The sequence below is a fragment of the Chelonoidis abingdonii genome, chromosome 9 (assembly GCF_003597395.2).
Source record: "Chelonoidis abingdonii isolate Lonesome George chromosome 9, CheloAbing_2.0, whole genome shotgun sequence".
NCBI classification, from domain to species: Eukaryota; Metazoa; Chordata; order Testudines; family Testudinidae; genus Chelonoidis; species Chelonoidis abingdonii.
This window is the reverse complement of record NC_133777.1, coordinates 11,210,229-11,236,923: the sequence shown is the minus strand read 5'-3', so window position 1 is coordinate 11,236,923 and position 26,695 is coordinate 11,210,229. Positions and strand designations below refer to the sequence as shown.

Below are 26,695 nucleotides of genomic sequence, written 5' to 3'. Positions count from 1 at the left end.
GAGTGGCTCCAACAGATCCCAGGAACAACATCAGAGCTCTCTGTCCAGAAGAGTGCAGTGCTAGGAACAGCTAAGATACTACGCAGAACCCTCAAACTCCCAGGCCTCTGGTAGAGGACCCGAGGTTGAGGAAGACACATACCACCCATAGGGGTGAGAGGGGAAATTTAGTGTGGAAGAGAGGGTGAAAAGCAAGATGGCAAAATGTGCTGACAACACAAAATGTTAATAATGTTAACTGAATCTAGAGAGGATTGTGAGGAACTCCAGAAGGACCTAACAAAACTAGTAATTGGGAAACAAGGCAAATAAACTGAACACAGGCAAAAAAATAAATGGGGAAAAAATGTCCATTACTTGCACTGTGCACATACACAGCTTTTACACTAAGTGCAATCTCTCTCATAAGTGATCTAGGCCTCTCTGTGGGACACAATGACTGAGAAGATAACTGGTCAATAACCCTATAGCCCAAAAGTAAGGATTTCATCACTGCAAATACAGGACTCCAGTCAGTCTACATAAATAAAAAACCAACATCTCCAAATACAAACCAAGTTCAACAATATCCTCCCATAAGAAAACAAAATTCCCATGGCAATATAGGTTCCCCCAAACGATCCAGGATCTCCCCTGAGATGTGACAGGGCTTAAAGCAGAAGGGACGACATCAGGGATGTAGAGCTGCATGTATGTGATGCAACAAAAAAGTCAAGCCTTGAAGGAGGGCGATTTTCTCAAGAGAGGAGCAGGTAAAAGGAAAAATTGGAGTCAGATGATCTAAGCATCACAGGGCTCCAAGAGAGAATCAATGGGAGCAAAGCAACCTTTTAGTCTGGCCAAAGATTTAGCAGCTTAGATTTAACTCTACCACAGCCTTCCTGTGGGACTTTGAGCAGATTGTGAAGCATTCAGGTACTATGGTAATTGGGGCCATATAAGTACCTAAAATTAATAGCTAGAACGTCCCTCCATTAGACATACCATATGGAAAAAACTCAACCCTGGCACAGGAGCAAAACAGAAGGGACAGATAAGTAACAAGGGGAATTTCTTTTCCAAGGGTTATTCACAACAACTGGAAAGAAAGCTGTGTGAAAAGGGAATTAGGTATGCTGGATCAACATATCTAGCAATTCTGAAAGTTTTCCATGAAGAAAGTGGCAATTTTAACTAATTTGTAAAAATGTAACACACAAAATGAGTGATTTCTCAAGTACAGCAGACCACGAGTTGGTAGTAGCTTTCTGTTCTACTGTGCTATAAGCTGATTTATTTACACTGAATAAAATTCAGTGCAGAAGGTCAGCTCAAGGACTATGTGCTACTTACATCCTATTCTGAGTGCTTATATGGGACTTAAGTGGGGTGCAGACCTCATGCAGAGCCTTTGCACAGGTATGAATTTTCTCACTGGGAAGAATGTATTTATTTGACTGACAGTAAAATCATCTTAGATCATGTCATCACACACCATATCAGATCACGTTTTGAAAGTATTGTTACACTGATGCCATCTAGTTCTTTATTCTCCTATACATTCCTCTCCCCTCTGCTTTGTTTGATAACTTATGAACATTTTGGAAGTGACTGCATGCCAGTGAGTATTCATGAAATAAGGTACAAAATTTCCCCTCTATTCCCCATTACATAATACAAAGATGGAGAGATGAGTAGAGCCTTTTGCTCAGAGGATTAGGAACAATCAATCTATCACAGGAAAAATCTTGCAGGAACGCATCAGACAACAGCTTTATATACAGGTGATGTAATATTTTTATCTAAACCAAACGTTTCCCTAAAATTAGTATCCAAAGAAATCCATGACTTTGGAAAAGCATCTGGATTTAAAGTACATCATGTCAAATCTGAAAGCCTAGCTACAAATTTTCCAGATTCAGGAAAGTTATTCTTCCTAAATATTTGGGTACAAATGGACAAGAAATTCTATAAAATACCTGGGAATTCAAATCTCAACCAGCCCAAAAGAGCGCTATGATTTAAATGTGAAACCACTGCTTCAGCAAATGAAAAAAGTTCTGGAGCGTTGGGGGGAAGTAAGCAAATTTTTGGTTTAGGAAATAGCTGCAATTAAAATGAACATTTTGCCAAGGTTATCTTTCTTGTTTCAAAATCTTTCTGTAACCATCCCAGATAAAACCCTAAGAATACAGAGGATGCTGTTAGAATGTCTATGAAAAGACCAAGAGTGAAGGCAGATACTTTGTAGAGACCAACAAACAGTGTAAATTAGGTATTCCAAATGTTCTAGGGTACTATCGATACAGCCAACTCAAAAGAGTAGTGGACTAGGGACACTTTATCCCAGCCAAAAACTGAGTCTTTACTGAACAGGAAAACTGCGGCAGAGTAGGCATCACGAGGCTACCATGGATAAATAAAAACATCACACCCTCCAGAAACTTATACACATGCTTTAAACAAACACTGCTCTAGGAGTTTGGGATAGAACTATAGATAAGTTCCATTCCCTCGCCAATGACACTCTTTGCAAATAATCCAGATCTTAACACAAATCACAACTCAAAAAGATTTAAAGATTGGAAGAGCCACGGAATACAAATGATTGGCCAACTATTTAGTAAAGAAACATTGTTCATTTACAGCTCAAAACTAAATTTAACTGGCCCACATTTCCATGGTACCGGTACTTTCAAGTTAGGTATTATGTTTGTCAACTTTCTAGAAATGTTGTTATATACTGAAAGCTAACTTTAACAGATGCAATGGCATCTTGCCAATTAGTAAATAAAAATTATAAATAATTTATATAAACCTTTTCAGACAACTTTCCTAACAAAAAAATTGTCCATATCTGATATACTGGGGAAAGGATCTGATTAGACAAATTGTCCCAGAGGAGCAGGATAGAGAACAAGCACTTCAATCGGCAGCACAGTAAAAGAAAAAGTCTTTAAAATATTATTTCAGTGGTACCTCAGACCAGTCAGGTTATTATAGATATAAATATAGATACTGAATGGGGATAAATGTTGGCAAAATTGTGGAGAAATAGGAGATTTTATGAATATGGTAGTCATGTCCAATGATTAGACAATATTGGGATGAAATTCATAACCAAATATCACAAACTCTTAGATGTTTATTACAAATGATCCTTTGATAATCCTCCTGGGGCTGCCTAATGGAAATGGTCTCACGCAAGAAAATGAAGAATTAAACTCTCATCTGCTAATAGCTGATAGGCTGTTGCTATCTTTCTCCTGGAAAAGGAAAAGTAGTCCAACTCTAGAAGAAAGGTTCAGAAAAATATAGAAAATGTTGTTATGGAAATGTTAATGCACCAAAGAAAATAGTCCAACAGTTAATAGATATTTAGGTATTTGGTAACCATTTATTCAATACTCAGCAAAGTACATTCACCTGCAGAGAAACCACCATGCCTGTCCAATTTTTCTGAATATTAACAATTGATAGACATGCCTGGTCTGTTAAATATGTGTAATCAGAGATTCCATTCGATTTCATAAACTCTTTAGAAACGACATGTCAAGGATATTGTAATGATGCTCACTCTGTAATATGGTAATACCTTGTTAGACAGACCTGATGAGTATAATCCTGTATAATGTCTCTTTAAACAAAAGCTTACTGTTGTAATGATTACTGTTTTGTTTTTGATATTTACATGGCATAGATTTGTAAATCTGTTAAAACTTCTGAAATAAACAGTTAATAAAAAAAATTAATGGGTAAATCTACATGTTCCCGTATGATCCCTTGTGCAAAGCACATGAAGAATGGGAAAGAAACACCAGACATGTGCAGCACAAAGGTACAACTCAACAACACATGGACGTCACACCTTTTTTCATTATTACACATGTATATTCCATGTCTTGAGGATAATTCGGAGGCCTATTTGGGGCTTGTTAGTAATTTGATATATGTTGTCTTTCAAGATGATACATATGTATAAAAAATGCATTTTTAAATCCTTAACTAACTTCATTTTATACAAGAGCTGGCTCAAGTACGTTGGACCAGAAACACACATCACTTTGAGTAGTGTTGACCAACTCTGGCACAGAACAGTCATCACAATAGAAAGCCCAGGAATTGTGGCAACAAAAGTGGAAGAACTTCAGAATCCTGTGTCAACTCCTCAATACCGTCCCCTTCTACAAACAAACCCAAACTGCTTTCTTCACATTATATCACAGGTCTTAATTTCTCAATCTGTTGTCATGTTCCATGTAGATGCAATTCTAATAAGCTAGGGCTGCTGTTGAATAGTTGCTGGAAACCAATTAACCCAGTGCTGCATTTTGTCATATTTCAGAACAGTCTCAAACTGCTTTCAGATTTTAAAAAAATTAAACCTATTTTAACAGAAAACCTCTGGAAGCAGTATCATCTGTGAGCTTTCTGAATGCCACAATCAATTTTCACATGACCTACTTTTCTTCGGTGCTTGAGTAGTGTCAAGATTTACATTTCTTAGAAGTTAGTGAACATACTAGGGTCTGAATAAGGAACACGGAACTTGGGGTTTTTTAGTGAGGCTTGAAATGAAGCAGGAACTGAATGAGCTCTGAAAGCAAGCAGGATTGGACTTGATTCTAACATAAGAGGATGAAAAAGTATAAAGAGTGAAACAGCCCAAAAGATATCCCCATCGCCTTTGCAAGTGAAAAGATTTCCCTCCACCACCCTAGTATCACTGTGACTGAAAACAGATTTCAGTAGAATGTGCTTTCCTCGGAGTTTTACTACTAACACTCCGTGCCCGTGAGTTCACACCAATTAACACTATTTTCTATATGATAATATTAACTTCATATCAACTAAAAAATAGAATAGTCAGTGTCTATATTTATCACCTTGAGATAGACAGCATACAGCGGCTATTATTCACAATTGTGCAGCATGCTACTCAGGAGACATTCACCAATGCCAGCATTTTCAACCTCCTCCCTTACCTTTATGAGAGTAGAAAAAGGGACGGAGGTAGGTGGCCAGAAAGATAGCCACAAAGCAACATCTCATGTGGGAAACTGATGTGCAAAGATGTTCAGTGCTCAACATCTTGGCCGATGACAAATATCGCTTTTATTTAAAAACTACTTTTCTTTTTTTAATGGTTTCTTTTGATTGGTAAAAGAGGCTGAGTTGTAGCCTCTAATATGATAAACCTGCCCCATTATGCACCTTCCTCTGTTCTTGCTGACCTACCTGCGAGCTGTGATATTGTGGTAATTACACCAAACTGAGAAGGTAGAGTCTGGCGGCATCAGCCAGCCACTGCCTCTTGTCATAGCCGCTGCATTCCACAGAGAGATGGCCATTATGTGTTACATTTCTGCTTGGGAATATACAAAATTATTTAAATAGGAGTGTCCTTGTAGCAAACAGTAACTAAAGCTCCTTTGACTAACGCAGCACGAATGGCACACTTACCCAAAGCACAGAGCTGCCATGGGATTTGCATTGTTCCCCAAGAAGATGCTCTAAACAGGAAAAGCATCGGCTCAGGGAGAATAAAAGGCACAATCGCGCCAAACTCGGGATGAAGAAGAGCGGGGAAAAGAGAGACAAGCTTGGCATTTGTTCCGGGAGCAAATGAGAGAACTAAAGGTAAGGTTTTACTTAAAGGGATTGCAGAATGAATTACTTCCAGAGGACTGCTCTGAGCAACAGAAATTCTGTCAAATATTGTCACATAGCCTTAAATAAGAAGCTTTGATCATTCTCGCTCTCTCAAGTGCATATTCACACCTTAGTCAGAAAAAAGGAGAAAGGGGAAAATCATGGTGTGGATTAGGAGAGAGAGGGGAAGAGATGCTATTGGAGTAAGCAATGCCATTTGTGTTTTCACATTCACTTCTTGCAAAAGGTCACAACTCCTCCCCCCCACCCGTTCCCCTTTTCCATTTTTAAACTACTGCCTGAGGCAGCTTACAAGCACCTCTCTTCCAGGCACCAAAACTCTCACAAACCCTATCTTAATAAACACCATCACAACGGAGAGGGATAAAAGCATTTTGTTTTGATTTCATTATATTTCCTGAAATTGCTTTTCTCTTTCTGTATTTTTTTCCTCAACGCTAAGTTGCAGCTGGCCTCCAGAGGGATAATGCAACAATATTTCTGAAACAGTCAGTTTTCTAATAACACTACAAATGGTATTTCCCAGTAACAAAATAGGCAGGACTTATGCTTTTTGAAAAATGACTATAATAGAAATGTCAGCCCAGGAAGGTAGCCTCAAAGGGCAATATATTAACACCTGAAAATTAAATTTTAAAATGAAAAGGAACTTTTCCTCATTTGTGAAAGTGAAAGGACAATCTTACAAAGTAGAGCAAATGTTAAATTAGTAAAAGTGAGCATCTGCCATCTGTTCCACAGGTGTGCCTCCCAAAAAGCACAAGTAGCTAGACGCTTTTTTTTTTTTTTTAATAAAGTTAAAAGGGGAAATGTTAAATTAGAGCTAAAATAACTTTGATATTTACACAATTAATGGATCACTATTTCTTTCAGCATGCACTCTGTGGATGCTCACTTTATATAGCATAAATTGGAGTAAATTACTGCACATTCATGCAGTTTCTTAAATTAAATCCTCACATTTAGCACATGGAATTAATCCTCATAACTCCCACCCAGCCCTCCAGACAGACCCACCCAGCTGCTGGGTAAATATTGGGCCCTCTGCCCTGCTGACACCCATACCTTTCCATAGGGAGAGACAGGAGGAGGGAGAAGGGATCCCTGCTGTTGCACCTGCTGTTCCCAAGAGGATGTGACTCATGCTGCCACTCACACAGATTTCTAATCAGCACCTGCAGCTCTGGCTGCTGCATTCTCTCTCCAGGGCACCTACCTTCAAGATAGGCAAGGGTGGTCTTAGCTAGCCATAAGAATAGCCATACTGGGTCAAACCAAAGGCCCATCAAGCCCAGAATCCTGTCTTCTGACAGTGGCCAGTGCCACATGATTCGGAGAGAACGTACAGAACAGGGCAATTGTAAGGAATCCATCCTCTGTCATCAAGTCTCAGACCCAGCATCTGGCAGTTGGAAGTTCAGGGCCACCCATAGCCCTAACCATCTTACCTAATAGCCATTAATGGACTGATCCCACATGAACTTATATATTTTTTCTTCAAACCCAGTTAGATATTTGGCCTTCACAACATCCCCTGGCAATGAGTTCCACAGGCTGACTGTGTGCTGAGTGAAGACGTATTTCCTTTTGTCTGTCTTAAACTTTTTGCTTATTAATTTCATTGGTGACCCACTCAGTTCATGTGTTATGTGAAAGAGCCTATAGCATTTCCCTATTCACTTTCTCCACACCATTCATGATTTTATATACCATTATCATACCCCTCATTAGTTTCTCTTTTCTAAGCTGGCAGTCCCAAATCTTTTGAATCTCTCCTGGTATGGAAGTTGTTCCATATTCCTAATCATTTTTCATGCCCTGTCTCCATACCTTTTCTGTTTCTCATATATCTCTTTTGAGATGGGGAAAGCTGAGCTACATGCAGTATTCAAGGAGTAGGCATCCCATGCATTTATATAATGGCATTATGATATTTTCTGTTTTATTATCTATCCCTTTCCTAGTGGTTCCTAACATTATTAGCTTTTTCTTTTGACTGCTCCTGCCCATTGAGCAGATGTTCTCAGAGAAGTATCCTCAATGACTCCAAGATCATCTTCTTGAATGGTAACTGCTAATTTAGACCCCATCATTTTGTATGTATAAATGGGATTTTTTTTCCAGCGTGCAATACTTTGCACTTGCCAACATTGAATTTCATCAAATTTAATCTGCCATTTTGTTGCCCAGTCACCTAGTTTTGTGAGATCCCTTTGTAACTTTCCACAGTCAGCTTTGGACTTAACTGTCCTGAGTAATTTTGTATCATCTCCAAACTTTGCCACCTCACCGTTCACCTCCTTTCCCAGATCATTTGTGAATATGTTGAACAGCACTAGCTCCCATATAGATCCGTGGGGGACTCTGCTATTACCCTCTCCATTTTGAAAACTGATCATTTATTCCTAACCTTTGTTTCCTATCTTTTAACAGCTTATTGATCTATGAGAGGAACTTCTCTGTCCCATGACTGCTTACTTTGCTTAAGAACTCTTGGTGAGTGATGACGTTGCACTCTATATTGATTTTATGAATATGCTAATGAGTTTAAAGAGAATGAACTGAATTGCTTCATGCAAAAGGTCTCTTGTAAGGAATCATTACAAAGCTTATAATCTACTGAGTGTGGTCATCTTATTTGTATAAATGTACACTCTTTGTATCTGAAACTAGAAATATGAAATATAACTCTGAGGGCCTATTGTAATTATGCAAAGTGTGGGCCATTAATGGTGATTTGGAACCCTGATGACTCCCATTAACCAGGACAATTGTCTGCAGATGGATGTGTTTTACCTGTAATTCTCCCTGTATATGTGTGTGCTGGCAGTGGGTAAAGAGTCTTACATTGACATGTGTCATGGCACTGAACTGGAATTCATCTTTAACCTTGGTGCTTTCCACTGAGAAGGAGAAAGTGGGAAACCAGAGAGGACAAAGGACTCCCGCCTTATGCAAAATATATAAAGGGTGGAACAGAACAAAGAGGGGAGCCATCATGAGGACCCCCTAGCTACCACCTTAGCTGGAATAAGGACTGTACAGAGGAAAGGACTGTGCCCAGATAGGAAGGCGTCTCAGTCTGTGAAGGACTTATTGAAACACCTCTCAGGGTGAGGTTTTATCTGTACTACGTTGTATTAATGTGTTAGCTTAGTTTGCGTGTTTTATTTTATTTCACTGGTAATTCACTTTGTTCTGTCTGTTACTACTTGGAACCACTTAAATCCTACTTTCTGTATTTAATAAAATCACTTTTTACTTATTAACTGAGAGTATGTATTAATACCGGAGGGGGGGGGGGGGGAACAGCTGTGCATCTCTCTCTATCAGTGTTATAGAGGGCGAACAATTTATGAGTTTACCCTGTATAAGCTTTATACAGGGTAAAACAGATTTATTTGGGGTTTAGACCCTTGCGAGTTGGGCCTCTGAGTGTTAAAGACAGAAACACTTCTGTAAGCTCCTTTCAATTTAAGCCTACAGCTGGGTCTGGGTTTGCAGAAGGCTAGTGGGTCTGGCTCAAACCAGGCAGGGCTCTGAAGTCCCAAGCTGCCAGGGAAGGAAAGCAGGGGCAGAAGTAGTCTTGGCACATTGGTTGGCAGTTCCCAAGGGAGTTTCTGTGATCCAACCCGTCACAGAGGGACCTTGTCAAAGGCTTTCTAAAAGTTCAAGTACACTATATCCACTGGATCATCCTTGTCCACATACCAACTGACATCTTTAAAAAAAACTATTATAGATTGGAGAGGCAGGATTTCCCTTCACAAAACTGTGCTGATTCTTCAACATATCATAATCCTCTATATGCCTGATAATTCTGTTCTTTACTATAGTCTCAACCAATTTTCCTGGTACTGAAGTTAGGCTTACCGGCCTGTAATTGCCAGGATTGCTTCTGGAACCTTTTTTCAAGAATCTACATTACATTAGCTATCCTCCAGTCATCTGTTACAGAGGCTGATTTAAGCAATAGGTTATATGCCACAGTAAGTAGTTCTGCAATTTCATATTTGAGTTTCCTCAGACCTCATAGGTGAATACCATCTGTTACTGGTGACTCATTACTATTTATTTTGTCAATTAGTTCCAAAAAGCATCTCTACTGACAACCTCAATCTTGGACACTTCCTCAGATTCGTCACCTAAAAAGAATGGCTCAGGTATGGGGATCTCCCTCACATCCTCTGCACTGAAGACCAATGCAAAGAATTCATTTAGCTTCTCCACAACAGCCTGGTCTTTCTTGAATGCTCCTTTTGCACCTCAATCATACAGTGGCCCTACCGACTGGCAGGCTTCCTGCTTCTGATGCACTTTAAAAATTTGCTGTTGGTGTTTGTCTCTTTCGCTAGCTGTTCTTCAAATTCTTTCTTGGTCTGCTTTATTATACTTTTATACTTGACTTTCTAGAAGAACTGCTTTTCTACTTTATGCCTCCCCTTTTACAGGAAGCAGCACAAAAGAATAAGAGCTTTGCAGTGCACTCCCCCTTGTGGTGAAAGCTTCACAGAATGAGGAAGCAACAGCCAAGTCCTGGTGAAGCAGAGAGAAATGGCAGCTTCAACAGCCAAAACATGGAATGCCACAGCAGTTCAACAAAATGCCAGCTTTCTAGGTAAATTCCATTGATTGCAGTCAAAGTACACATGACCTTCACTCAAGACCAAACAGCAAGTCAGTGTCAAAGGCAGAATTATAATTTAGTCAATTTTTGCTCCCAGGCCTTTGCTCAGTTCAGTATACCAAGGATTCTCAAGCATTTTCACTGTATGGTTCACAACTTAATAGGCACTGCCTCTCCAGTTACTGATCATCTCCTGTGCAATTCACTCTCTCATCCTATAGCCTTGTGGCAACTAAACAATTTCCTTCACAGAGAAGTAATTTTAGGAAGATATTTACCCAATTTATTCTTAGACATTTAAGATGAATGCCTGCTGAAAACAAGGAGTAGCAGCTAGAATCCTATGACTAGCTAGATCTCCACAGACCACCAACAACTAGTGCCCCACACAGCTCAGTGCATACTAAACCATTCTGCCTTCTCTGTTGGAAATACTAGCGTGGAAAATACTCATGAAATAGGGACCATTTAATTTCTCTTTTATACAACAAGTTAGGGTCAAAGATGATTTATCCCTGTGTTTCTTTAAAAAAAGTTACTAACATTCTGCAACTGCTCTCTGAGATGTGTTGCACATGTCCATTCCACTCTTCATGTCTGAGCACTCCATGCACAATTGTCAGAAATTTTTCCCTCAGTGGTATCTGTCGGGGTGGCTCAAGCTCTCTGTGCTGTTTCATGCCGCTGCATACCAGTGTAAAGGGCCCAGCCACTCCAGAGATCCCTCAGTTCCTTCTTGCCTGACAACTCCAGTGCAGAGGGCTAGGACAGCAGGTCACGGAATGGACAAGTGCAACACATCTCAAAGAACAACAGTTACAGAAGGTTAGCAACTGTTTTTAATTCTTTGAATGATTGCACATGTGCATTCCACTCTTGGTGACTCACAAGCTGTCAGGTAGGAGGAGTGAAAGGAGTCACACACAGACTGGAGTACAACTCATCCAAATTCAGCATTGTGCCTACAGTGCTGAGTGATAGCACAACAGGATGCAAAAGTGTGGAATGAAGACTAGATTGCCGCTCTACAAAATTTCCTGGACAGGGACTTGTACAAGAAACACAACTGAGGCAGCTAGTGATCTTGTGGAACACAAAGTCACTTTGCTTGGTGGGGAAATGCCTTCCTGATCAAGTCCCATAACAACCCCAAAGACTTTAAAGTCAGCCTAGAGTCATTCAAGCCATGGAACTTAGAGTCTGTTTGCTCTGAAAAAAGTGAAGATCCGTCAAAGGGCTGATCTTGTATTGTTTGTTGGACCTCTTGCAGAAGCCCCGAGGACTCCATCCGTGAGCTCCCTGTGCATGAAAACCACAGAAGCCATGGTCCTAGCAGTTGAGTATGCCACATCTGGTGCAGTCTGCAGTGAAGTTCTCACTACAGATTTCTCCTCATAAACTAAAGTGGAGAACTCCTGTCTAGCGCTGTCAGGCAACATGTCCCTAAACTTTAACACAGAGCCCCAAACATTCAAATCATAATGTCACAAAAGGGCTTCTTGGCTGGCAATTCTGAATTGCAACCCGCCAGTAAAATAAACTTTTCAACCAAGAAAGTCTAAGGTTTTTTTTTTTTAAGTATCAGAGGGGTAGCTGTGTTAGTCTGGATATGTAAAAAGCGACAAAAGAGTTCTGTGGCACCTTATAGACTAACAGACGTATTGGAGCATAAACTTTCATGGGTGAATATCCACTTCATCAGATTTTTTTTTTTTTTTGTTATCCTTTGATGTGAGGGTTGCCGCATGTTGGCCCTGCCTTTCCGTTTCACCACACTGGCTAATAAGAAAAGAAAGGCAGTTTCCTCAGGCATTCCAGTTCTTATATCACCACCAAAACCACTGGATTCAGAGATAAGTGGTTCTTTACAACCAGTCCCATTAAAAAACAGGTTCTTCTGATCTCAAAGGACCAGCCACACTCCCAGGTCAATGTCTAACTTATATCTTACCCAAAAAAATCACGTAGATGCCAATCCTTTAGTAACTAAAATCTAAAGGTTTATTCATAAAAAGAAGGAAAAGTGAGAGTTAAAATTGGTTAAAAAAATCAAATAGATACAATAATTGCAAAATTCTTGGTTCAGGCTTGTAGCAGTGATGGAATAAACTTCTGATTTAAGTCAAGTCTCTGGAATACATCCACAACTTGGATGGGTCATTCAGTCCTTCGTTCAGAGCTTCAGTTTGTAGCAGTTCCTCCAGAGGTAAGAAACAGGATTGAAGACAAAATGGAGGTGTTTCCAGGGCCTTTTATAGCTTTTGCCATGTGGAGGGCATCTCATTGTTCCGACTGTGGAAAATTATGGCAACAAGATGGAGTTTGAAGTCACATGTTTATGTCCAATTTTGCTCAGTCATTGCAGGAAGCCATTACCTGACAACATGTTTACATGATAGTCCACTCGGTGTAGAGGGGTGTCTCCCATCAGCCACTTAATTTGAATAGTCCCTTCAAAATGTACTGGCTAGCTACCTTGTGGGCGGTACCCCAGGAGCAAACATTCGAAATCCAAGTACAGAGCCAATACAACATAGGAGGTGCACTCCTGATCAATGTCGAAGCACTCGGTGCTGAGTCAGAATGGCTAGGCTTTGACAGAGGACTCAGGGTGACCTCCATGAGCAAGAACTTTAGCCTGGCTATTCTGTCTTTCTTTGTCCTTGGCTTAAAGTCTTTGCAAATCTGGCAATGATACTGAAAATGAACTTCCTCTAAACACTTCAAGCAGCTTGAGTGTGGGTTGCTCATTGGCAACCGTCAAGCACAAGAAAAGTAGGATTTGAAGCCTGGTGACCCGAGAAACAGAAACCCCAAAACTAGGGATTGGAAAAGAATCTAACCCTGTCTACAATATTAATTAAACACTTATCAGCTAGGCAAGGTAAGCCATGCAATTTCAACAGCCATCATGGGGGGGTAAGAATGGTGTGTGCGGTGAGCACATACCAAGAGTGGAATGCACATGTGCAATCACTCAAAGATGAATTATTTTTCTTCTAAAATATTAATCAAATATTCACAACAGTTGAAAAGAGGTACTGCAAACAGGCACTGAACAAGAAAGTTATTACTGAACAATACTAGGTGGAGAGCCATTCTAAAACCCCTTAAAATTCAACAGTGAACCCTTGGACATTGTTTGAAAGAAAGATACTCTGACTGGCAGACGATGGAGTATGTGAGGTGTAACTCTACTAGAGCCTCCTATCGCACATGAAATAAGCCAATTGTGCAATCGTTTGATTGTCTCTTTCCCCACTTCTTTTTTTAAAAGAAAAAGAATAAACTCTGCTAACCCAATTTTACGTCTGAGGACTTAAAAGCACAGAAGTCGAGGAATTCAAAGTTGTAGCCTTCACAGCGAAGGTAACTCTCTAAATGGCACACAGATACTAACACCTTCATGCTTATGCTAGAACTATGTAAACCTCTCACACAGCTGATCCCCTCTCGTAGACACAATGGCTATTGTGACATTCTATATCTTGGTGGAGAATCCTGTAACCCCCATATTCCTTATTTATATATAATTATGATCTTGCATATAAAGTAGGCAGTGTGAGGTATCGGGGAAAGGTTATGATCTGCTGAAAGTCACTGTTCTATCTAAATATGTATATCATTAATGCACATGAAGTTATGAGAGTGTGTTGCATGGTTGTCACTAAAATATGTTGTGGGTTTGAGAAGCGCTCAGATATTAGCTTCCCAGAGACAACAGAAAGAAAAATAACCAATGCCCGGGGGGGTGTCAAAGAATCATCAATAGCCATTGTACAATTCAATGACTCACCAGCATAAGGCCACACCAAGGGATTGCTCAATTTTGCCTAGGGACTCAGCAATGCCCACCAGACATGCCTGGACTTGTGTACTCCAAGCACATGGGACTGAGCCTATAAAACAGAACACAGGGGCTCCATGCTTGGCCTTTCTCCTGCCCTCACCTATACTGCAAGCAACAAAGACAATGAGAAGACTCCAGCAGAGGAGACTGCCCAGATTTAAGGGACAAACCTGTATATTAAGGATTGCAATATCCAGTAGGATGAGAAGAACTGCTTAATCTAGATGTTGCCCAGTCTAATAGGGTTGAGAATTTAGACTGCGTGCTTATATTTTATTTTATTTCGGTAACTAACTCTGACTTTTAACCTACCACTTAAAATCACTTAAAATCTATCTTTTGTAGTCAATAAATGTGTTTAACGGTTTATCTTTAAACAGTGAGTTTGCCTGAAGCATCTGGTGAATCTGCTCAGGCTTCCAAAGGTTGGTGTATGTCCACTTTACATATGAAGTGGTAAACCAACTAATAAATTTGTGCTGCTCATCTTGAATAGTGTCAAACGGTATATTCCTGAGGTACGAACCTGGGAGCTGGGGGGATTTGGCTGGTGCCTTACGCTGTGTGATTCATGAGTGACTCTGGGAGCATTCATGCAATCTAGCTGGGTGTGGGGCTCCACATATGGTTGTGCTGAGTGATAACAGCACCTGGAGGGGGTTGCTGCTTGTCACTAGCAAAGCATTGAGAGAGACAACCCAGGCTGGAGACTTAAGGGGGGTACAGCAGGTACAGAGGTCCCACAGTCCCAGGCTGCACGCCAGGGATCTCATCACAACCATGCTCTAAATGCTTTTAGATCCTGCCCCAAAATCATTCCTTTCCTGCACCTAGCCCTTAGATGCTGCCCAAGCCTTTCCCATCCACTTCAATCAGCTACTGCAATTACCAGCTCACCCTCAGCCTTCATGTTGCTCACCAGATGTCTCTGTTGTCTGCCCTACTTCCCTCAACTGCAGCTCTTCCTCCACAGTCTACTTCCCAGCAGTCTTCTCTTCTCTCCCCACTCACCACCTTTCATAATTCAAGACTTGGGGGCTTAAGAAATAAACTGCACAGAATATGCAGCAAGAAAGCACAGGAGATGCATAAAAAGGTTGGTTGCTGAGAGAACCATAACTTTGAATTGCCTGACTGGTGTGTTTAAATTCTCAGCTATATTATTGGATTAACCTAGTTTTCTCTTTTGAATATAAAATGTTTTAGCTTTTGAGGCCATAAAGACCTTTACTGAGGGGAAACGTGGAGATTGAAGGTCAAATAAATTCCTCTTTTATGAGTGTATTTCTAATTTTCTTAATCTAGCCTCTTAGAATATATTAATGTTCCTTTGCTAGGAGAAAACAAAACCTAGTCATCATGCAGGGAGAAGGAATCTTACTTCTAAACCCCTGAGAATAGACCCCACGGTTTACAGCACATTTAAAAGGCTCTAAACACCTTTGTTGTAATTAAAAACACTGTCAGATACACCATCAGTAGGAGAAAAAGTATGAGCCTGTGCTTATAAAACAGAATAGAGACAGTAATTTAGCATCTCTCTGCATAGAAATCATCTCTGATATTTGCTATAAATACTTCCGCGCACTTTGATGCAAATCCAGAACGCCGCGCAAGCTGCTGGAGCTAAGCACTGGGCAGATGCACAGAGGCCAAGAGGAAGAACGCTCTTCCCAGAGCAATGACTGGAGTCAACTCTGTGGGCCCTTTCACGGCTCCTCGCTTACAGGGAAAGTCAGAGAAGACCTGCGTAGCAGTAAATCCCCTGACTCTGCCCCTTCCCAGCATAGCAGATACCACCTGGATGCTTCTCCCAAATCCTGCCCTCCAATGTGCTGCACAATCACACCTAGATCAGGAAACCTCCAAGGTCAGAGTCAGAGCAGGATTTACCTCTAGCCGTGAAAAATTAGGACAATAAAATGAATCAGTTATGTGAGATATTACCAAGACAAGTCTGAGCAGTATTAGTATAGAAGAATAGGCTACAGCCCAAGATTTCAAACTGCTCTAGTGGTTATATGCACTAGAGCATATATATGCAGATATCCGCATCTGTGAACCATTTTTGCAGATCGTAAATGGATGCGGATCCAAATTTTATATCTAAAGTCCTGCAAATCAGTGGCTATCCACTTTATATCTGCGGACCATTTTTGCAGATCGAATGCAGATACACATTTTGTATCTCTGGAGGGCTCTACGTGTTGGTCCCAGGATATAGAGAGACAAGGTGGGTGAGGTAATATCTTTTATTGGACATAAGCTTTCGGGCTTACACAGAACTCCGTGTAAGCGCAAATGCTTGTCTCTCTCACTTACAGGGTTTGGGCCAATAAAATATATAACTTCCCCCACCTTGTCTCGCTAATGGTTATAGTCAGTGAAGCAGAGGTAGAAGGAATCATTTCTGGTCTGGAGATCACTTCTGGCCCTAGAACTGCATGAAGATGTAGATGTGAACTAGAATGCTGGTCCGATAAGAAAGCAAGTGATGGAGCCTTGAAGCCTTCAAGAGTGATTCTGTTGCAGGCTAAAAAGAGCCTAACAGAACTACATGCCACTGTCACTTCCTTAGCTGGGAAGCAGAGGAACTAAATGAAATCAGAATCAGGTACAAACATCATGGAATCAGGTAAATAGATTAGGCTTACAAAGGAAAAATGAAGCAGGAGAAAAGCATGTCTGTATCAGGGAATATTGATTTCTCTTCCCCACTCAAAGCACTTCAGGTCTCCAACTAGGTATCCATTACAATATTTTCTTTTTAATTTGAAGATGTTTCCTCCTTCCAATTATACTTGTTCTCGCATACTGCCCCAAAATTACTGCAACCAGCTTCCTCCCAGAACACATCCCTTTCATCTCGTCTGTTCGTTCGCTCAAATAAAGAGATTCTGCAGATGTATTGGTGAATGATATTAATGGCTCTCTTGAAACAGCCTTTTTCAAATAGTAAAATGGTTTGTGTTCATCCAATTCCAGAAGCAATTTCCATTAGCTTAATATAGTCATGATATTTTATCAGGGCAATTATACTTTTAGCTATCAGTAACAATTAAACCCTTAGACTGGAGTTGCTTAATAAAGGTCTCAAAATAAAAATCAGACATTCAAAATACAGTATATTTAAATGTCAAGCATGCAAATAAGAACTTGCAATGAATATAACTAAGCTCTAAGTATAAATCAGCATAACTTATTGTGGCACTGTCTAAGACTATTCTAAGATTACATTGAGCATATCGTGTAATTCTGATCACCGCATTATGAGAAGACTAATGTACAGATTGTAATGGGGCATTGAGAGTAACCAAAATGATTCCTGGGGCTGCTGAGTTTAGTTTGCGAGGGAAACTGGGTGCAGAAAGATCAGCCTTATTTGGTTTCTACTGCTTTATTTAATAAAAACATTCCATATGCCATTGAGAAGAGTGGTATATATGATACTAAAAAAGCAAAGATTACACTGATGCAAATCAATAATATAAAACTTTTCTTTCTACAGCATTCTTCATGCACACCACATCCCCAAATGCTTTACCCTTGAGCTCCATTACGTATTTATCAAGCTAAACAAAACAGAAGCAGACAGAAATTCAGAGGTACACCCACGAAAGACAATATCAAAACCTGAGATCTGAAGAGTGATTTGGAATTGGAATCAACAATATAGATAAAGAAAAGCTGTTCCAAATGGCAGGAGCGTCAGAGGATAAGCTTGTACTAAGCATGGCAAAATAGTTGGGAGAGATGAATTGGCCAGTCCCACACATGAAAAAGGAGAAACGAGAGGAAAAGTAATGACAGGCCAGGTTTCTCTGAGCCCTCACAGCAGAAAGTCCTTAGGGAGATGAGGCACCCACAGCCCCACTCCACTTGGGAACCAGCTGGCAGAATTGGTGGGCCAAGAAAGGGAACATCTTCCAGGAAATAGTGCACAGGATGAGGAGACAGGAGTCATGAGTTCTACTCTCAACTGCACCAGTGCCCTGCTGCATTACCTTTAGTAAGTCACTGCCCCCTTATGCCTCAGTTTCCCCATCTGTGAAATAAGGATAATAATGTGTATCTTCCTTTGCACAATATTTTCAGATTCAATCATGAGTACAGACTATGTATTAAAGAAGAGGAGGGGCCAATCTCATTCAGTACCTTTCCTAAGGAGCCCTGGTAAATCCTCCTGGACAGGGTGGTGTCATCCCATGGGTAAAGACCTCTGAATGCAGCTGCCACCCAAACACAGAAGGAATAACATGGGCTCCTGGGATGTCCCTGGCCTGGAGTCTGTGAAGAACGTCGGGCATGTCCAGAAAGAGTTTTCAAAATAAGGAGTGGAATTTCTTACTCAATCAAAAAGTGAAGGGGAGGCAACTGAGTTGTCTGAAAATATGGCTGATGTGGTCATGCCTCTTTGCATGTACAAAAAAATTAGGCAAAAGCATTGTGTGGCTCCTAGAATCTGCAGAGCTCAGATTTATGGTGGGCATAGAGAAGGGAGTGGCTAAGGTCAAGATGAGAGGAAATAAAAGCCTGGGGCAAGGGTTTCAGAGGAGGAAGAGCTGAGACTCAGCAGAACACAAGCCAGTGTTCCAGATGATCCATAAGAGGTCATAGACTGAATCAGAGGTGGGAACCAGCTTAGAAACCATTACTGCTTAGTTCATTAAGGACCAATGGGGAGCTTGGGACTATTCAAGACACAGAAGCAAAGGCATGATCCCTGCCTCAAGGAGCCAGTCTGAACAGAATTGCACCACAAAATGCACTGGGAGACCCAGAGGAAAGTCTGTTGCAGAGCTTTTGTTTAACCAATCCATCCGTTATATTGAAAACAATCAAGCTGGCAGAGTTAAGTATCTTCACAGCCTAGATAAAATTATAAATCAGTACAAAAGAGGTTATCTCACTGAGATCCCAGAGTAGGAAGAACCTTTTTGACTCCTTAGGACCAGCTGCAAGAAAAATGCATTCACTATCCCAAGGAAGAGCTGGACACAGAGTCCAATGTGGCAAAGACACCAACAGTGTTATTCTGAATCATATGCAGCTACAAAACAAATCAGGTGGTAAATCAAGTCAGGAATTCTGAATCTGCCATGCTTAAGAACACTTTAATAACCCAGATCAATTTCTGATGGATCTCTGCAGTTCTGCGCTCTGAGACTCACTCATACAGTTAGTATTGACTTTTGAGAAGACACCTTCCAGGGACAATCTGTGTAAATCAGCCCATGTGTTAGTTAATCAATACTTACTTAATCCTAAACTCAAACCACCACCATACAAATTATGTCTCACTAAAAGTAGATTTATAAGCAGAACACATGATCTGGTTGAACACAATGAAAGGAGAATGGAAATTTATGGCCTTTCCTGCTGATAGTAGAGTACCCAAAGGAAGACAATCTACAAGCAGGAAGGAGACACTACAAACAAACAGAACAACATTCAGCAAAATAAGTCTAATCCGCTTATGGCGTAAATTCATTACATGAGCGCAATGAATAAGACTAGGGCAGTGGAAGTTCAAGTCAAAGTCTACTGTCCAGGGATTGATCTAGACTAGCTTGCAGGGGCTTGACAATATTTTTATCTGGTGGCCAATTCCAGATTTTGAGCTCTCCTTTTCTTAAATTACCAGATTCTCTGCTGTGCCATGTTTCAATTCACCACAGCAAGTGAGGGTCAGATGCCATCAAGGAGTCCCTACTTCTCAGAATCCCTGCTGGTCTCAGTCTTCATACAGATTACAAGAGCCTGGGGCCAGCTCTCATCTATGGCAGCTAGCAATGGCCCCAAAGAACCAGCATCGACTAGCTGTGAATATTCAGAGTACACTGCACTCTGGCCATACCCTCAGCACAACCTTCCAGGCCCTGTCGCAATCCCCGAGTCAGGGGTTGGCCATAAGAGGCGGCCCAGGAGCAGGCAAGTGATGCTCTGCACCAGCTGAGAACTCCTGAATATCTAGCTCCTTTGTGCTGCCACAGTGGGGCCAGGAGCCAAATGCACCAAAGAACTGCCCTGCTTCTTTAGCCCTATCTTTAAAGGAAACCAAATGTAAAATGATGCCATAATGTCTGCCCAAATCTGCATATAGCAGAAATAATGGTTCTAAGGAAGGTGTAAACTGTCCTTATTCCCCTCAAGAGTGAGTTAACCCTGAAACTCAAGTATCAGAGGGGTAACCGTGTTAGTCTGGATCTGTAAAATCAGCAAAGAGTCCTGCGGCACCTTATGGACTAATAGACATTTTGGAGCATGAGCTATTCTGGGTGAATATCCACTTCGTCGGATGCAACTCCTGACACTCAATGGCACATTAAATGCCAAAATAGTTAATTGCTGCTTTACTACTGATCAAAACACCCAAGAAAGGTGAAGTATGACCACATCACGAGCTCCACCCAAACTACTATGAGTGGCATCCCAGTCTGACCACCCCAACTGAGCAGACTCTGGGAAGCATGAAGTATACCACTCCTTCTGTTTTCTAACCTGACTCCTGCTTCAATTTGTCCTCCATCCTCCACTAATGTCAAAAGCTGTCCTCACATCACGCAATAAACAAGCATCTCAGGGCTCTCCTTTTATCAAATCCTGACTCAGTAAGCAGCTTATATTCAGACCAGGGATCTCAAAAAGGGACAATTGTGAGAGACCTAAATGTCATTAAAAAAAAAAAAAATCTAAAAGACTCAACTCCAGCTGTGACTGCTTTGCCTTTTATTTCCTACGAAGAGAGCAAAGACCATAAGCTCTGTGCAAAACTCTGAAAAGGAGAAAGAAATACATACAAGTTTAAGAACAACACACAAGTCAAACAAAAAGCTACCTTAGTAAATACAGCATTCAAAGCTCATTTGGCATCAAATCAAACAGGGGAGGGGGAGACAAGAGAGGCAGGTTGTGTCACACAGAATTTCAGGGAAATCTCACTGCTACCATTAGTGTAGCTGCTCCAGAGTTAGAGCCATTGTGAGAGATTTCTCTAAAATCATGAGCATAAACAAAGCTAAACAGAGAAACTTCACCACCAAAACAGACACAGGATTAAGCCAAGGGGAACTGTAGCAGAGAGAAAATGAATGAATATACCCCTTCAAACAATTTCTTGTCTACCAAGGATAATGGCTTTCGGGGAAGCCTTTAAACCAACAGTGATATCTGAAAAATCCTTGGACGACCAAATCTAGCCTTCATATTTAATTTAAAACATGCATGTAAAAAACTGTAATTGAACTCAAGTCCAGAAAAATGCTGCCAGGCACACAATATAGACTGCACCAAGAGCCCAGGATCACATGCTGGAACCTACTCCATTGGTAGAGATAGAAATGATAGGGCCAGACTGGTGGATTAGCAGTAGCAATTTGAGTGATGCTGTATTAAAGACCCAAGACCGATGCCCAGACACTTGTTTTTCCAAGCCTAGCACATGCAGTCCAGGGAAGTCAGAGGTGATTCATGAAAATTTCACGTACTGATAGCTGGCAGAGAATTATGCTAATCTTGATTATTGACTAAGTCACAGTGAAGCGTCTATAGTCCATAGGAAAGACCAAGGAACCAGTGGGCAAATGAGGCAGGAAGACCCAGAGCAAAGGGAGGGGAGGATAGAGACGCTGAAACAGGAAGATCAGAGCAGCCAAGTGAGGCTGAGACACTGTGGCAGGCGGGGAATGAAGGAGAAAGCCCTAGTGAAGCGAGAACTCTAGAATGGGCAAAAAAATGATTGAGACTAAAGGAAGAGTAAAGAATGACCAAGAAAGGTTGAGGAGGGCTGAGAGCAGCAGAGCAAGTTGCTCCCATAGCAGCATCAAGGAGCAGGAGTGGATACCTTTATTACATTAATATCAAACACTACTGCAATGGAAGGGAAGAACTAGCTCCTCCTTTTTGGTTGATTTTAAATAAGTGATAAACACAGAATTATGACACACAAGGTCTGCCTTGATCCACAAAGAAAGGAAGATACAGTCATTCCATAACATTTTTACTATCAAATCAGCTGGGTCTCCTTATTGCTAGAATAGGGTAACTGATTCTTTGCCTATTCAAAGGAGCAGGCAGTGACAACCACAACAAAACATACACTATCAGGGAGCAATAAGGACACAACATTGCTTCTCCCAAAATGTGATTTTTATAGTCCTGTTTAAAAAAATCACACTAGATTCACCAGCGAGCTGGATAAGTGAACTCCTCTTCCTTCCCTCCTCCTTTCTATTCATGACACAGACAGCAGTACAGTCTACTACCGATGCCACTAATTAGATGATTAAATACCACTCTAGGTGATACGCTTTCACTGTGAAATTATTATTTTTAAAGGCAATCTATTTGCTCAATCTCATTTTAAACCACAAGATCATAATTTCTTTTTAATTAAATTAAATTCCTTTTCCTAATTCTGCATGAGCAGAGCAACCATTAAAAGAAACAGCACTGAGGAAACAATGCCTAAATTCCTGCCCTAGCTCTGACCGTACGTGTGGTTCTACACAAAGGATCCCATATAATCCTGGACAAAACAGCTTTTCTGAGGACAAAGATATCCCTTTGAAGTAGCTCAAATGAACTATTACACAGCACACTGAAAGGTTCAACTTTCAAAAAGCAAGTTTATTTGCTATGAATTCAGGCAGGACATTTCCAGTGATTTCTCCTTTTCTGAGAGAAATAAAACCACGGAGAAGAACAAATCAAAAAGGGTTCCATGTCTTCAATATAGAAACTAGGATATGGACCACAACATGGTATGTTGCAGGGAACGGTCTGTGATCTTTCAATCCAGAACTTTAAAAACCAATCTGCATGCTACTGTTCTGCCACAAAACATGTTTGTCAGCTGAAAAGTGGAAATAGGCTCACAAAAGAAATATTTTGGTAGTTTACCGGGCAACTGTTTTTATAACCGCTTGCTCAGGTCTGACACTATTCTGAAGAACCTGTTTCTTGTTTCATTTAAATTAAGATGGTTAAAAGCAGAATTTTTCTTCTGCACAGTAAAGTTTCAAATCTGTATTAAGTCAATGTTCAGTTGTAAACTTTTGAAAGAACAACCATAACGTTTTGTTCAGAGTTACGAACATTTCAGAGTTACAAACCACCTCCATTCCTGACATATTCGTTCGTAACTGAGGTTCTATTTTGTGTGTGTGTGTGTGTGTGTGTGTGTGTGTGTGTGTGTGTGTGTGTGTGTGTGTGTGTGTGTATATATATATAAAAATATAATAATACAGATATCTAAAGGCTTCCAATGTCTTATCAAGTACTGTATTCTTTTTCCTAATACCTGGAATTACCCAGCTATGTCTACAACCACAGATATCCCATTAGAGACCATATCAAAACCAGAAGTGTATAGGGTTGGGAAAATCCTGTCTATGCTGCTTGTCGTCTCAGTGAGCCAAGGGGAGAAATGGTTTCCTTTCGTAGTTCCCAGCCACTCAGAATGCAATGCCTGCCGTAATGTGTCAAGAAAAGCGACAGCAGTTCTGTCTCTTTCTCACTTACTGGACTCTCCATGGTATCAAATACTGCAGCCAGAAAGAGATTTAACTAATACCCTCTTGTGAAACAGCTGCTTCATGCTCCAGAAAGCCCTGCTTAGTACACCATACATCACAGCCTCATTGGCTCAGCTTTGACACAGAATTACAGAACTGAGCACAAAACAATTAAAGCAAATCAAGATCCTGCAGTCAACATTCTAATTTCAAGCCTGAAGCAGTAGCAGCACAACATCTCCTTGTTTTTTCTTTCTTTTTTTTCTGTGGGCCACATCCCTATACTATGCTGGAAAGAATTACTTTGCTCAATTTCAACCTTCAAATCCAAATCATGCATCTATTTAGTAAAGCTGCATCACCAGCATCCTCACTATATCTTGTGCATTAGCTCTCATTGAGCTGAGCTACCACATAATCTTATTACCTTCATCTCTCTTTCCTGCTGTCTTGCTTCTCCCAGGCATTGGCACATCTAGTTTAGAGCTTGATCGTGCAAACATACATGTCTGTAAGTTTGCTCACGTGACCAGTCCTATTGACTGCAATGAGATTGCGAAGACAAGTGAAGTTACGCATGGGTGTCTTTGGAAGGTGCCACTCATACCTTTTTGGCTAGAAAGAGGTAATAAATAATCATAATTTGTCTTTAGGCAACAGTACCATAGAATTTAATATAAAACTATCAGAGTTCTACAGATTTAAAACATTCTATAGAATTTAATCAAAAATTAAAGTCCTGCTACCAAACTCCACAGATTGGTTCAAAAAAATCTGTAAAAGAGATTCTAAACTAATTGGTTTAACTCCTACCATTAAACCTGAAAGGACTTCTACACATGGGTGATGTGACCATCTCATCTTTCCCTAAGTTCCATTTCTCCACAGGACTTTGCACACAGTATAGCACCTTTCTTCTAGTTGGGGAAATGAACAAGACAGCTATCAAGGCCATTTTAAATGCCATTCAGTGACTCAGACACAGAAATACACCTATGGTAACATGACTTAACTCTCTTTCCTAACACAGATGCCAAGAGTGATGTTAAGAGGTGTGTCACCTACATAACCGTAGCCTACACAAGCACCACGCACCAGCAGGCCAGCACTGATACCCGCGCATTTACTCTGAGCAGACCCAAAGACAAGACTTAAGTCATTGTTACAGCATCCGCTACACTGAGACCAAGTAGTACTGAATCATCAGCTACGAAGCAGACAAGGAAAGAAATCAGAGGACTGCAGGAACAGTATCTACAGGTGGGGAGAAGGGTTTACATTCCTAAATCCTGTCTAGATGCCATACCTTGGTAAGCAGCAGCACTCGTTTCTGCAAGCGTCTGACAAGACCTTCGTGCTGCTCACGTTTTTTCTTCTCATCCAGTAGCTGGCTCTGGATCCGTAATACCTCTTCCTGTAGCTGCTGCCGAGCCTTCTCTAATATCCTGGCACTAAAAGACAGAAGATACCTGTCAGATCTTAATACCACCTCATACCCAAGTCGGTCAGAAAAACATAGGGCAAGTACTAATAGCAATGGAACGTATTAGCAGCATTTTTTCCAAAGAGATGTTAGAAATGTCCAATGGCCAAGCTTACTGCTTAGCCCCAAAACAATTATATTGCTTTACATATACAAGTCATAAAACACTACGTATACTTTACACTTAAAATCGATGATTCTACCTTTGGATAAATACTTAACTCTTCAGCATCAGTGTAATAATGGATCTTAGACATCACCACAACCTTTAAATATTAACGAGTTAGGGAAGTGATTGCCATTAAACCTGATATGCATTCAAGCACAGCTAATATTTGGTTAGTAATTGTGGCAACTATCCATGTGGTATTCTTGCCAGCAGCTTAAGCGGGCACATAGGTTGTGTTCCTGTGACTGGGTAACAGCACTTATTTTGCAACATGAACAGAACTCCCAACCATCCCTGTGTAGCCAATTTCCCCTTCCTCTCAGCTCTCTGTGCAGCAAGGCATCTCAAATAGCATTGACCCACATGCTCTTGGAGCTGCTCTGTGCGCATATCCTCTGGGCTCTCTATTCCTTGCTGAGGCACTGGATAGCTGTCTATATTCACCCATAATGCATTAGTACAAGCAGTTAGGCATTACAGTAGATGTTGGCAACAAACCTGAATGATTAATGAAAAAAAGTTGCAGTATAGGAATAACTCAGCTTTATTTAACTCAGGCAGAAGAGAATTTCACAACCAGAGTACAAAAACAGTGAAAGTGAAAATTACAGTGTACCAAACACAAAACTTCAAGCAGACTAAAAGCACCAATACCAGGTGCTCTTTATCATTATAAATCAAAAGAAAAAAAAAGGAAATATCCTTCAACAAATAAAATATCACCATTATTCAGGCACTTTTTAGATATGTCGGAAAAGTGGCACTCCTACATCCTGATTGCCAGAACAATTTATGCTCTTTGGGAATTTTACTGGGAAAATTGCCATAAATCCCCAATCAGTGATTTCCTGACCTCTGATCCTTCCCTCTAACAACAAATAAGCATTTTAAAACTCTAGATGAATTAAAAGGCTATTTAAAGTTCCAGTTTAATTTGGAACCATTCCAAACGGTCCAATTTGATAATCCAGCAGTGTGAAACAGATTCTTCACTTGTGTATTCAGGTGGGAAGTTCATTAAGAGGGCTTTAAATCTACATTTAAAAATGAATAATTTAATTACCAGAGTCCCACTATTTCCCTGGCTCTATTTTAATTAATTAGTTACACAAAAAGAAATCGGTGCTCAACGGCATCTTCTAAGTTGATGGGACATAGATGATGTCTGCCTCTCACTAATAGGCTGATTCCCTCTCCATCATAAGCTCAGTGCAAATGCCCCAAGTTCTATGGGATTTTAACAGAAATATCAGCATTTTTCCTGGTCATCAATCAAGGATTCCAGATGGTAAATAGAGAATCTAAATTTTTGTTGTGTTCATTTTTTGGATAAATCCACCATTACATGATAGCTTTCCGCAAATGTTCAGAAATCAATCTCTATCAAAAAGATATTCTC

General features: G+C 40.6%; 1 protein-coding gene across 2 annotated transcripts in view; it reads right to left on the bottom strand.

Annotated features, from left to right (window-relative positions):
• Nucleotides 1–26,695, bottom strand: part of MAD1L1 (mitotic arrest deficient 1 like 1) — a 581,856-nt gene that overhangs the window by 382,092 nt on the left and 173,069 nt on the right. For both annotated transcript variants that reach the window (XM_032794089.2, XM_032794091.2), the window contains exon 11: nucleotides 24,951–25,095. In XM_032794089.2, coding sequence (XP_032649980.1) covers nucleotides 24,951–25,095 — 145 coding nt within the window. The remainder of the gene's footprint in view (nucleotides 1–24,950; nucleotides 25,096–26,695) is intronic.